The following is a 15,085-nucleotide window of genomic DNA, read 5'->3' as shown; positions in this document are numbered from 1 at the left end:
ACCACAAACTACTACCCTCCATGAGGGTCTGTTCTGCTTGTTTTGGAGCAGTTGACTTTGAAAATATTTGATTCTGGTCTCCTATCCTACTTTAGGCCTGGAACTCAGAGCCAAGTGCAGAACAGTCTGGAAAGAGTAGGATGAAAATATGTACCTTGGCTGTGTGCTCCCTACAGAGCAGCTGATGTTTCTTGTTATACATTTGAACAAATGTGTAAGTCTGCTCCAAATCTCTTCCTGGAGGGTCGGTGACACGCAGGTCTCCTTGGGACTTCCATGGAAAAATGAGCCCTCTTACCCTACAGGCTGAATAGAAGATGGTGCTCTGGCTCTGGCACCGTCAGAACTCACTCTGAAGGCAGTGTCAATAGGAGAAAGGCTTATGTAACTTTCTCCATCAATTTTAATAACAAGTTTCAATAATCACTTTTGGTGGAATTGGCTGACAGGTAGGAAAATTGTTTTAACTAGCATTATGCCACATTCTAAATAGATTTTTAAGAAGAGTGTGCGTCTTTCATAAAAGTAGAACCTTAGCTGTCTAGTACAGTACACAAACGTACACACACATATACAAAGACCAACTAGATGTAATTAATAATTGTCATAACCTATTGTTTATAGCTTACCAAGCATTTTCACATTACTCAGTTCTCACAACAAATTTCGGAGGAAATCCCTTATTATTAGACATGATAGAGAGAATGGCATAGACCTAGCTTTTTATGACAGATTAGGGGCCCCAAGGGTTCAAGTAGTCATTATATTCAGCTGACATCAGCTGATAATGAAGAATCAGACCGCAGGTTATAGGATCTGGCTTAAGGTGTTAGGTATGTAGCCTTAAGCAAGTGTCTGAGTGTTCTGATTTGCTTCCATATTCTGTTTTTTATATTTCCATTCCTATGGCCTTAGGAGCAAACCTGGCTTCAAGGAGAATGAGTACTGCGAGTTTGGGGTAAAATGTGAGCCCTCCTGTTAGGAATAGCTGACTACTTACTTGGTCAGAATCTCAGTCCTTAAGGGAATAGCTCACATCTACTGGACAGGACCTGGGCTCCCTGAGCTGCCCTAACATGATGCCACTCATCAATAGGAATAACAATGTGAATATCATCTAGAAACCACGTACTGCCCTAATATGATCTGTAGGACAGCTAAGAGCCAACTCAATCTTAGACAATTTTTAAACAACTATAATAAGACTACAGAAAACAATTTTGTAACTGTACTCTGCTTGATCAGATTGCAGAGTTCATTGATCACTGCTGGATATAAAATCTTAAGAGTCATCAACAAACTGACAGCAGAAAAGGATACGCAGAACGGTAAGGGGTTTTTCAATGTTACCTTAAGACACAGTCTATACAGTGCCCACAGGTTTCAAATGCTCTGCCTACATTTACCCCTCCCTCAAATCAGTGAGGAAGGTTGGTGGGATGGATTACTCTGTACTGGTGACAGAGTTAAAAATTTTTTTGTCCTATCTCCCCTCCTAAACATTTAAAAATCTATGGCTTCTCTACAGCACAAGTGTGTGAGTGTTTGCTTAACAAGAGAATTTTGCTTCAGAAATAAGTTAGAAGTCTAATAATAAAGCAATAAACAAGCTGCTGCAGGAAATTAACACCAAGAAAAATAACCATGAGGCCTAGATGACCCTTTGTCAGAGGTTTAGTTAAGTTGGACAGTAGTTATTAAGTACCTACTGTCTGATAGCACCAAGTGTCATGAGGGAGTAAAAAATGAATAAACCCTGGTCTCTGCCTTCATGAAGCATGCAGTGCAAGAAAGGCTGATGTGTAAACATGCATCAACAGAGTAATGGCAGTTTGAGGAACAATTAAGCATTTGTCAGAAGCTGGGCGTGGTGGTCCATGCCTGTAATCCCAGTGGCTCTGGAGGTTGAGGCATGAGGATCATGAGTTCAAATTCAGCCTCAGCAACTTAGCGAGGTCTTAAGCAACTCAGAGAGACCAGGTCTCCAAATATAATACAAAAAGGGCTCGGGATGTGGCTAAGTGGTTAAGTGCCCCAGGTTCGATTCTTGATACCCCCAAAAAATAATAATAAAATAAAATAAATAAGAATTTGTCAGGAAAGGCCTGGGCAAAGAATAGTATAGACAAAAGAAATACACATGAATGAGCCAGGCATGGTGGCACATGCCTGTAATCCCAACAGCTTGGGAGGCTAAGGCAGGAGGATCTTGAGTTCAAAGCCAGCCTCAGCAACTGTGAGGTGCTAAGCAAGTCAGTGAGACACTGTCTCTAAATAAAATACAAAATAGGGCTGGGGATGTGTGGGGAGCCATCCTTATTTGGCAGAATCAGACAAGGTTGAGTCATGGAACACAGAGGTCGTCTGACTTCTGGGAACTGGCTACCATGGCGGACTGTCCCGGATTGCCGGGAAGTATGTGGTACTGTATGGGAGTGGTTCCCTGTTTTGTTCTGTGATAAGCTTCCCTGAGCAAATTGGATCCTCTAACTCCACCCCACCCTGTTAGTCACAGAAGCCCCTCCCATTCCAGGTCCCTTTACCTATGTGACTAAATAAAAGAGTTGGGCTACTCCATGTTGTTACAGGCCAGAACTGGTATGGCCAGAAGCAGCATGTCCCCTCTCATTTAAAACGAGTATTGGCTCTTGTGTGTTTATCGATTAGATGAGGTTATAGGTAATTGATTTATAGCCAACACTCGTCCTCTGGCAGTTAACCCTTTTCTCATCCACCCAGGACATGGCTAAGAGAATCCCACAGTTGAGTGTTGAGTGCCCCGGATATCAATCCCCAGTACACCCAGTACAAAAAAAAACAAAAACAAAAACAAAACAAAACAAAAAAAAAACCACATGATGTGCTTGGAGTCTTGCCAGTAGTTGGTGTCACTGTAGAATTCTTTCTTTGGCTATAAAAATGAGATAGATGGCTTCTAAAACTCAACTTGTAAGTCTTCAGAAATCTCTACCTTACCATCTCTGGTAATTCTCTGCCAGGTCCAGCTCAGGCCAACTGGTTTACATAAAATTGTGTGCAGTTCTTTACAAGTGATTAAAAACACTGAGAAAAGAAGTGGGGCTTTGCAGTGTTTTTAAGGTGTGCTATATAGCTTCAGAACCCATTTGCTTAAGCAATTCTGACTGGAAATCTAGAAACAGATTTGAAAAATCATTAAGAGAGCACAAATAGAATCCAGCTTTACCTTATAGGACACTTAAATTCTGAACCCCTAAACATAATTTTTGTAAAGGGGCCCTTATCCTACTTAAAACATAAGCCAATTCTGTCACTCTTTGCACCCTTGCTCTATTTTTCTTCACAGCATTTATCACTTTATATTCCTTTGTGTCCCACTGTGATGTAACACCTTTAAAGACAGAGAATGCCTATCCTGGTCAGTGTTGTATTTCCAGAGCTGATCGTGATAGTAACTGGCACATATTAGAGCTTTCATTTCATTCATTGAATGAATGAATGTCTCTTTAGTGCAGGGTCACCCCATAGTGTATTACATACTTGGTCGCTTGTGATTTGGCTGCATGCCTTTCCACCTATGAAGGCTCTGCACTCTGTCCTCCCTTCCACATAGCAGAAGCAGGTCTTTATAACTTTAAGGGCACTTGACATTAGTAAAATGCCATCATTAGTGAAAAGTATAGATTTCTGGGAGATGATTTACTAAATTCTAATGGCGGTAGAAATAAGAAGAAAATATATGTCAAATACTTCTTTGGTTCTTGAGCCCTGCTCCTTTTTTCTCCCTAAGGCAAGCCACAGAAACTAGAATTTCTCTTTCCTAAGGCATGTCATAAAATATACTATAATCTTCCCCCACAACTGTCTTGGAGATGGCTATTTAAAAAAAATCTGATAGTAGATCATAAGACTCCCATTTAAGTTTTGCCTCATAGCCAGAAGGAAGAAATACTATAGACAGGCCAAGAAGAATCTGAACAGACAGGCTTTGCTGGGTTTCCCCACTCAGTCTATTAGTATTAGATCATATCCTTTTAGTCCAACCACATTTCTACACACTTAATCATGTACAAAGAGGTTTCAATAAAGCCTCAGGATAGGATCGAGAGCTTTTGAACAGCTGAACACATGGAGGCTTATAGGAAGGTAAGCAAGAACTCCTCTATGTGCCCTGAGGATGGTACACCCCAACTCCATGGGGACAGAAGCTCCTGCAGTCAAGACCTATCTAGACACTGTATATCTTCATATGGCTAGTTACTTGTATCCTTTAAAATAATACTGTTTATAATAAATGAATATATGTGTTTTCCTGAGCTCTATGTGTGTGTGTGTGTTTTTTTTTTTCCCCTTCCCTATGGTACTGGGGATTGAACTCAGGGGCACTCAACCACTGAGCCACATCCCCAGCCCTATTTTGTATTGAAACAGGGTCTCAGTGAGTTGCTTAGTGCCTTGCTCTTTGCTGAGGCTGGCTTTGAACCCTCAATCCTCCTGTCTCAGTCTCCTCAGCCATTGGGACCACAGGTGTGCACCACTGTGTCCAGCTCTGAGTTGCTTTTGCAAACTGATCAAGTCTAAGGAAGGGTTGCAGGAATCCCAATTCATAGCTGGTTGGTCAGACTTCTAAAGGCCTGGGCTTGTGACTGGCATCTGAAGTGAGAGGCAGTCTGGTGGGACTGAGTCCTCAGTCTATCAGTCTTTTGGTTTCACTTTCGCAGTGTCAGAACTGAATAGGATCAGAGGCTATCTACCTGGTGTTCTCTGCAGAACTGCATGCTTGCTTGCTGGTAGGGAGAAATTCAGCACACATTTTGGGATCACAGAAGTGATCTATGTGGTGAACATATAATAGGAGAAACACTTTATTTTCCCCCTATATCCTGAGAATTACCATAAAATACCCTTAAAGTCTGCTTCTACATATGAATAACTGTTGATACTTGGGAGTAGAAAGATGATACAACCTTCTTCTTTGCATTATTATTTTGTGTTTCCAAATTTACATGTCGAAGAGTTGTGGCCTGTTACTGCCAAATAAGAAATTAATAAATTAACTTATGAAAGCTGGAAGACAGAAAACTTAAAATGTTGATGAACAATTCTGTGAATAGAGTTGAGAATTCATTAATACTTTTAGGTCCCCAAAATTTCTATCTGTAGAAGAAAAAAATCTCTTATCTGGACATATCAGAGCCTAGTGGGGTCCTTCAGAGGTTGTAACACTAACATCTAAATACCAGCATGCAGAGACCCAGGGACCAACAAAACACTCTTTAATTCTAAAGGATGTCCAAGTGCTAAACATAATTGTACTAGGCAGATGATTTGTACTGAGTGTTAGTGACAGCACAAGACTCAGCTTTCTAAGGGTAAAAAATATGCTGCTTACATGGAGGGAGGTGATACTGGACAGTTAAGAAGTTCTAGTACAGAAAAGTAAAAAGACCAGGATAGTTCATATTTATGGAAGAGTGAATGTTCTCAGTTAAATGCTAGAGAGAAAATTGGTCCAGAAAGGCAGAATGACAACCAGTGCCAAGATTTAAACTCCATCATGTTCAAAGATAGTAAAGATAAGAAAACCAAACATTTCGTTTTATTAAAAAAAAAAAATTGTTTTTCAAAAGTAAAACTTAGCTGTTAGTTTTATCAATCCGACTATTTTTTAAAGGGCTTAAAACATGCATTCGGGGGGAAAAAAATTCCTAGGATTTTTAGAAACCATGTTAATTGAGAATGTTATCAATGTGTTTTACAAAGTGGCATTAACTGGCACTTTTTCTTGTAAAAGAAATGTTTATACATCTCACCAACAGCACTAGCCTGTAGTACAGAACATTCCATACAAAAACACAATGTCATTAAGAAACAAAGAGATACCCTCAAACAGAAAATAAACTCTAGTTTGAATAAATGTTCCCAGAGACTCTCTTCCCTTTATGCTTTAAGGAACAACCATAAAATCCTTTCAACCTGATCCTTTAACCCTGCAGTTAAATATAAGTAAAAGAACTCTAATTGATAAGTACTAAATTTAAATACTTTCCTAGTTATCTACAATTTTTTTGTCTTAGCAATTGTTAATTTCTTAAGATGACTTGTTTTTATAAATTCCAAAGTGTCAAAATATTCCAACAGTAAGTTTATTACACATAAAATTTATTATTTTACACATAATTAACAATATAATTTTTCTACAGAAACTTAAAATATACCTTCAATATAGCCAAGCTCTAATCTTAAAAAGAGAAAGCAATCAATTTGCTTTTGAATTCATTTCTCCAGACGACCAGTTCGTAAGGACATCTGGAGTCTAGCTATGTTGGCATCCAATGCTGCTAGGCCATTTCTGAAGTCTTGTTCATCACGAGAAGTGAACGTTGAAAAAGAAGAGATGCTCCAGTCTGACATCAAGTCAGAATTTAAAAAGCTGCCATCACAGACAACATTGTTTTTCACTTGAACACTGGTGCTATGACAAGCTAACAGGTCACCATATGCAGCTTGTTTCTCTGGATCCTCAGTGACACCAGGGATCTTACGAATTGCTTCCTTTATTTTCTTGAGGAGCTGTTTGTCTTCTGAATTGACTGTTCTGGAAAGTTTTTCAGGTGTATCTTCTGCTTCATTTTTTGAAGAACAAACTACAGGTACACCCACTTTATTTTCTGTTTCAGAGATAAATGCACTATTGCTGACTAGTTGTCTTGTAGCAACACTTATCTGTGACTGGGGGGATATTCTCTTAGAAAGAGGTGAATTCTTCTTAGAAGGGCTTTTAGCAAAAGGAATATAAATTGTGTTATCTAAATTACATTCATCTTCTATTAAAGTCATGGTTTCACACTCAGCATCAGAATCTTGTTTTGAAAGGGTAGAAAGAATCTCAGGTTCCATGCCCCTTGTATCACTATGTGGAGGGCCTTTGGAGGGCAAAACATTTTCATAGGGTCTGTCTGGCTCTATGGTTTTCTCATTTTTAATTGTAGAAAGTGGCTCTGAATGTGTAAAAATGTGATTTGTTTCTAACTTATTTAGGTAGCTCATAATGGAAGTGTGGGGAGGGGCTGGGTCCTGTTGAAGCTGTTTATCATAAATGTTCAGAAGTGATTTGGTAAGGTTATTCCCAGGTTTGCAGCGAGCAGTGTCCACACTAAGATCTGAGAGCAGCTTTGCCATACTGTTCTGTAAAGTTCTGTCAAGAAGAATTTAATACATTAATTATTTTTTTCTATCTGTTTCATTCATAGATACATACCTCCATCTTTAAAAAGAAGGACTTGAAGCAAGTGTCTGTTCTTAATACAAAAACTAAAAGACAAAAATAACAGAATATGCTCTGGCAAGAGAATATTAAAATAACAAAGGATGACAGAACTTGGTTTGCATCAAATCTAATTATATCTAAAAGTAGAGGCTCACAATTCTTTCTCTCTCAAGATACGGAAACACTTTATTCCTGAGTAATACTAAAAAATGAAACTTTGAGTATAAAACGAGCATAATACAGGTAGGCTAAGATACAAAGCAAAATGGAAAATACAATACTCATTTTCTATGGATTCTGTTAAAAAATTATTTTCTTCCCTGGACATGGTGGCACACATCTACAATCCCAGCTATTCGGGAAGCTAAGGTAGGAGATCTCTCAAGTTCAAGGTCATCCTGGGCAACTTAGAAAGCCCCTTCCTCAAAATAAAATTTAGAAAGGGCTGGAGATGTATTTCCGTGGGAGAGCACGCCCCACCAGAGTTGAGAGGGAAAAAAAAAATTTGATACACTTAGGATAATATTAGAATAATACTGGAAAAACCGGATGTTTGGAGATAATTATGTCATAATTAGGGATAAGCAACAGCTAGTTATAGGAAAGGTGTGATATAAAGAAAACCTCTCAGGGTTAGAAGCTAAAAAGAAATAGAGCCGAATCCTATTGCCATCATTAGGGCAAGTTACTTAGCCTTAATGAATTTCAGTTTCCTCAACAGTAAAATATAGATACCTCTTTAGAATTACAAGTAAATAAGATTAAATAATAAGATATGATTAAAGTGCTTAGCACAGTTTCAGTCTAAATGTGTGTTCATCTCATTTGAGGGCAGCTTTTACTAGTAGTCCTATTAAAACCATTTTTATAGACTTTAGTCTGTTTGAATTGAATCATATGTTCTTGAAAATCAATGAGAAAAAGATACAGTTAGAGAAAAGATAGAATATTTTCCACAGGTAATGAACAAAAACAACAAAAAATACAACTAGTCAATAAGCACGTCTTAACAGTTCTACTTTTAAACTTTTTTTCTTTTAATGTGGTGTTGAGGATTGAACCCAGAGCTTCACACATGCTAGGCAAGCACTCTACCACTGTACTACATCCCCAGCCCCAAACTTTTAAAACTTTTAATGAGATAAACTCAAATTTTAAAATGTGACTTAATTATTTTCTTTCTTTGTTTATTGAACAAGAATAGTCCTAGGAAATGAACTCAGGGCCTCCTGCATGCAAGCACTCTACCACTGAGCTATGTCCCCAGCACTTTTTACTTTTTTGTTTTGAGCAGGGTCTCACCAAGTTGTCAATGCTGGTCTCAAACTTGGGATCCACCTGCCTCAAGTCTCCACAGTAGCAGGGATTACAGGTGTGCACCACCAACGCCAGAATATACCATATATCCTGTGACTCACAAATGTGCACTTCTAGGAATTTAACCTACTGCTATATATGGAGAGATTGCACTCAAGGATATAAAGATACTAATAAAAGAAAATTGTTGGATATACACTTACAAAAGACATTTATAATTAAAAAAATGTACATTTGTCTATCTTTGCTTTTGGTAAATTATGGAAACAGCATCATAGCTATTTTATAGTCATGTTGTAAAAAATATTTATTGATAAGGAAATATACCTTATGTCAAGATAAGTTTAAAAGAGGAGGCCATAAATAATATGGATCTAATATTATCATTATAAAAAAAAAAGTAGTTACACATGTAGACATAAAATACTAAAAGGAAACCTCTATACCAAACGGTTAGCAGTAATGGTATCTCTGGATGTAAAATGAACGTTTTTTTTTTTGTACAAAAGGTCAAGTTAGAAGGGTTGAAGGATCTGTTGTACTCTGACCATGTCACACCTCCCTCGAGCTGATACATTGCCACACAGAGAAGAGAGCTCTGGGTCCATGGTTTCTACAGTAAAAAAGAGCTAGAGATGGATATTCGGCTTCCCCACCCAACATCCGCATTTTGCTTCAGGCTTCCCGAGGCCAGGAAACAAATTGAATCCCAGACAAGAATCTGCAGACAAGAGTATCTGGTGCCATCCAACCAGAGCTAATAGTGGTGAACCTGCAGCATCACAGTTCTGCATAAGACGTTCCTAGGCCAAAAGGAAAGTGCATCCACCCAGTATGCCTATATCCATGAGGAGGCCATCTAGCCCCACCCAACCCATGTCTGAGTGAAAATCCCACCCAGCCTTGGTGGGCTGATTAAGGCTTTTCCAGGCCCGGAGGCAAGTGTGCATTCACACTTACCTGTGGAAAAGAGCTAAGTGGCAGAGTCACGACCAAACTCAAGAGTTCTGAATAAAGAAATAATGGCTGAAATTTTCCCCAATCTGGGGAAAGATATCAAAATCCAAGTATAGGAAACTCAGAGGTCTCTAAATCAATCCAATCCAGAGTTCACCAAAATAAAATTATCAAAAGTCAAAGACAGAATCCTGAAAGAAGCAAGAGCTCACTAACATCATATAAAAGGGAGCCATATAAAGCTATCAGTGAATTTCTCAGCAAAACCCCTATGGACCAGAAGAGAATGAGTGGGATGACATATTCGAAGAACTGGAAAAAAATTGCTAACAAAAAATATTTTATCTAGCAAAGGTGTTATTCAGAAATGAGAAATAAAAACCTTTCCAAACAAACAAAAATAAGGGAGTTTATTACCACTAGGCCGGCCTTACAAGAATTGCTAAACGCATTTTCTTAAGCTGAAATGAAAGACCACTAGTTAACATCTGAAACTACAAAACTCAATGATTACAACATAACCAGATTCAGAATACTCTAGTAAGAAAATGTTAGTGTGTAAAGCAATTTTCTCTCTAATATAAAGGTTAAAAGACAAAACTATTCAAAACAACTAAAGCTACAATAAGTTGCTATATGTTATATTTTATATTACAAAAATATATATTACAAAAAGATGTAAATGTTGACATCAAAATCATAAAATAAGGGGTAGAGGAGTAAAACTTTAGAGTTTTTGTTTGTATGAAGCTAAGGTGTTATCAGTTTAAGACAGCTTTTTATAACTATAATGTTTTATGTAAGCCTCATGGTAACCACAAAACAAACCCCTACGGTAGTTATACAAAACATAAAAGAGATTCAAAGCATACCAATACCAAAAATCATCAAACTGCAAAGGAAAACAGGAAGAAAGAAAGAATCTAAAACTACCAGAAAATAAATTATAGAATGGCCGTTGCAAGTCCATACTTATCAGTAATTACTTTGACTATAAAGGGATTACATTTTTAAATCAAAAGACATAGATTGAATGGATAAAACACAAACAAAAAAATAAGACCTAACCATATGTTGACTACAAGAGATTTGTGCTGACAGTGACAACACAAAGAATAAAAAAATGAGAAAAGATATTGTACACAAATGGAAAGTGGAAACCAAAATAGAGCAGAGGCAGCTATAATCATATCAGACAAAAAGAATTAAGTAAAAAAAGAAACAAAGAAGGTCACAATATAACAATAAAGGGATCAACTCATCAAAAGGACATAACAATTGTAAATATATATATATTAAGAGCTGAATTATACTTCAGACCGTATCAAATGGACCTATTCAAAACATTCTAATCAACAGCAGAGAATACATATTCTTCTCTAGCAATATGAAACATTCTCCAGGTTAGATCATATGGCAGTGCACAAAAAAAGTTCTCAACATATTTAAAAGAAATAAAATTCTATCAAGTATCTTTTCTGAGCACAATAAAACTAGAAATCAATAATAGAAGAAATTTTGGAAAATTCAGAGATGTGGAAATTAAGTAAAATATTCCTGAACAACCAGTGGGTTAAAAAAGAAATCAAAAGGGAAATAAAAACACATTTTGAGAAAAAATGAAAATGAAAACACAACATGCCTAAACTTATGGTATCAGCAAAAACAGTTCAAAGAGGGAAAGAAGATATTAGAAAAGAAGAAAGCACTCAAATAAACTATCTACTGCTCAAGTAACTAGAAAAACAGGAACCAACTAACCCTAAAGATAACAGATATAAGAAAAGGACAAAAATGAGAGAAGAAGTAAGTGAAATAGAGACTAGAAAAACAATAGGAAAAAAAAATCAATGAAACTCAGTTGGTTTTTTATAAAAACAATCAAATAGGCAAATTCTTATCTAGATTTACCAGAGAAAGAAAAAACTCAAATAAAATCTGAAATGAAAGAGAAGACGTTACAATTGATACCACAAAAATAAAAACGATCATAACAAACTACTAAGGACAATTACACCACAAATAGATAACCTAGAAGAAATGGATAAGTTCCTAAACACATATGACCTACCAAGAGCAAATCAAGCAAAACAAAATCTGAATAGATAACAAGAGACTAAATTTATAATAAAAAGTCTACCATCAAAGAAAGCCTTGGATCAGATGGTTTCATAGTTGAGATACACAAACATTTAAAGAATTAATACCAATCCTTTTCAATTCTTCCAAAAACTCAAAGTGGAGGAAATTTTTCCAAATTCATTTTACAAGGCCAATATTATCCTGATATCAAAGCCAGACAAGGGCCGAGATCCAAGATGGCGGACTAGAGGGAGGCTGCGTTCCTTGTCGCTCCGAAACGCCGGTTTCAAGCAGAGGATATCTGTTTCTCGGTGAGGCAGTTTTGGCTGCTTATCGATCCCCTGGTGTTTACCCATTTGTCTGCTGCGATGACCTGCAGTCTGCCAGCATATCGACGCCATTTTTGAGAGCAGATTGCTCACTGTCAGGCATCTATCATCCACCATTTGCCTGCCTCTCGCCTGTCCATCGCCTGCCTTACTCCTATCCATCACCCAACACTCGAGGTTCACCTCCCGAGATCGTCCGACAACAGTCAGCAAACTGATCGCCAACCGCCAGTGGAGCACCAGCTGCCTGCTGCTGCCTGGAAGTTCACTGTTACAGTACCTGCAGGTTTGATTACACGTGGTTGACGCCATTTTGAGACAACAGCCAGGCCCCGTAGGACCCCTGGCCGGACTGACTGAGTCCCGTCTCCAGGATACCTCAGCCCAACCAATCACTCCCTGCCTCGGACCCTCATATTGACTGTTTGCTCCCTGATGCCAGGACCCCCAGACCAACTGACTCTGCCCTATCACCGGGACCCCAGACCAACTGATTGCGACCGGCCTCCAGGATCCCACAACCACACCAAACACACCGGACCTCCAGGACCCCTGCCGGACCAACTGCATCCCGTCTCCAGGACCTCCAGCTGACCATATCCACCCCTGAGCTGCAGCTCCCATTTGCCAACACATTTTGAAGCCAGAGTGGCCATCTAGGATAATCCTGGAAGCCGTAGCTCCGATCTTTGGGTGGGGAAAATCCCATCCTGCGACGCCTGCTGGAGGCTTGAAGTTCATTGTGAGGTACCTCTCATGCATCAGGCTATTGAACACTGGGAGGTTTCATTAGTATATGACTGTTATACAGTAGATTTTCTTTTTTCTCCTTTTCAAAAAAATTTAAGTTTTTATTTCTTTACTTTTCTTGCTTTCTTTTCCTTTTGTTTACCCTCAGAGTCTCTTTCTCCCTTTTTTGCATGCTAACATCCAATTTCTTTTGATTACACTCTCACCCTTTCTATTTTCTAGAACTTCTGTATATTCTTCTCTTATCCCATTAACAACCACATTCTACATCCCTCTGCATCCTCTTTGTCCTCCATTAGAAAGTGCAGACCTTACTGCAAACCTGTTTGTTTTACCGAAGATAATATTTGAACTCATTTGTTTACTATGACAATTTTGTTATTGTCCCCTTAGGGGCTATTTGGTCTAGGATTGCATAGTGTCTGATTTGGGCACTGCTAATATTGATCTTCCCTTAAAGAAAGGGTTTTGGAAACCTATAGGGCCACTATAAGCCTATAGGGGGAAATCTGCAATATCGCAGATCTGCACTGCTAGAGGGGAAGATACATGAACAACATGAAAAAACAAGGGAAGAAAATGATCCCAACAAATCTAGATTCTATATTAATAGAATCCAATGACAGTATGTTAGAAGAAATGTCAGAAAAGGACTTCAGATTATACATGATTAAGATGATTCACGAAGCAAAGGATGAGATAAGAGAGCAAATGCAGGCAATGAATGATAATACCAATAAGCTGAAAGAGCACCTGCAGGAAGCAAAAGATCATTTCAACAAAGAGAGATTCTCAAAAAAAAGCCAAATGGAAATCCTTGAAATGAAGGAGACAATAAACCAAATAAAAAATTCAATGGAAAGCATCACCAACCAGACTAGACCGCTTGGAAGACAGAACCTCAGACAATGAAGACAAAATATTTAATCTTGAAAATAAAGTCACCCAAACAGAGAAGATGGTAAGAAATCATGAACAAAATCTCCAAGAAATATGGGACATCATGAAAAGACCAAATTTAAGAATTATTGGGATTGAGGAAGGTACAGAGATACAAACCAAAGAAATGAACAACCTATTCAATGAAAAAATATCAGAAAATTTCCCAAACCTGCAGAATGAAATGGAAAATCAAACACAAGAGGCTTACAGAACACCAAATGCACAGAATCACAACAGATCCACACCAAGGCACATTATAATGAAAATGTCTAACATTCAAAATAAAGATAGGATTTTGAAGGCCGCGAGAGAAAAGCATCAGATTACATATAGGGGGAGACCAATATGGATAGCAGCCGACTTCTCAACCCAGACTCTAAAAGCTAGAAGGGCCTGGACCAACATTTTTCAAGCTCTGAAAGAACATGGTTACCAACCAAGAATCCTATACCCAGTAAAACTAACCTTCAGATTTGAAGTGAAATAAAATCCTTCCATGATAAACAAAAGTTAAAAGAATTTACAAATAGAAAGCCTGCACTACAGAATGTTCTCAACAAAATATTCCATGAGGAGGAAATGAAAAACAACAATGTAGGTCAGCAAAGGGAGGAACTACCTTAGAGAAAAACCACTCAAAGGAGAAACCGAGCCAACTTAAAAACCAAAAATAAGCCAAATGACTGGGAATACAAATCATTTCTCAATAATAACCCTGAACGTTAATGGCCTAAACTCATCAATCAAAAGACATAGACTGGCAGAATGGATTAAAAAGAAAGACCCAACAATATGCTGCCTGCAAGAGACTTATCTCATAGAAAAAGACATCCACAGACTAAAGGTGAAAGGATGGGAAAAAACCTACCATGCACATGGACTCAGTAAAAAAGCAGGGGTTTCTATCCTTATATCAGATAAAGTGGACTTCAAGCCAAAGTTAGTCAGAAGGGATAAAGAAGGACATTTCATACTGCTTAAGGGAACCATAAATCAGGAAGACATAACGATAGTAAATATTTATGCCCCAAACAATGGTGCATCCCTGTACATCAAACAAATCCTTCTCAATTTCAAGAATCACATAGACCACAACACAATAATTTTGGGTGACTTTAACGCACCACTGTCACCACTAGCTAGATCTTCCAAACAAAATCCAACCAAAGAAACCATAGAACTCAATAACACAATCAATGACCTAGACTTAATAGACATATATAGAATATTCCATCCATCAACGAGCGGATACACTTTCTTCTCAGCAGCACATGGAACCTTCTCGAAAATAGACCATGTGTTATGCCACAAAGCAGCCCTTAGGAAATGCAAAAAAATAGAGATACTGCCTTGTGTTCTGTCAGATCATAATGGACTGAGAGTAGAAATCAATGACAAAATAAAAAAGGGAAATTACTCCAACACTTGGAGACTAAATAATATGCTATTGGATGAAACA

General features: G+C 38.0%; 1 protein-coding gene across 2 annotated transcripts in view; it reads right to left on the bottom strand.

Annotated features, from left to right (window-relative positions):
• Positions 1-5,627: 5,627 nt before the first annotated feature.
• The window catches only part of Ccdc14 (coiled-coil domain containing 14), a 67,206-nt gene continuing 57,748 nt past the window's right edge, over positions 5,628-15,085 (bottom strand). For both annotated transcript variants that reach the window (XM_047564369.1, XM_047564370.1), the window contains one exon: positions 5,628-7,177. In XM_047564369.1, coding sequence (XP_047420325.1) covers positions 6,256-7,177 — 922 coding nt within the window. In that variant the 3' untranslated portion in view covers positions 5,628-6,255. The remainder of the gene's footprint in view (positions 7,178-15,085) is intronic.

This window comes from Sciurus carolinensis, chromosome 9 (assembly GCF_902686445.1).
Source record: "Sciurus carolinensis chromosome 9, mSciCar1.2, whole genome shotgun sequence".
Taxonomy (NCBI): domain Eukaryota; kingdom Metazoa; phylum Chordata; class Mammalia; order Rodentia; family Sciuridae; genus Sciurus; species Sciurus carolinensis.
The sequence above is the reverse complement of the archived record's forward strand: the minus strand, read 5'-3'. Positions and strand labels throughout refer to the sequence as shown.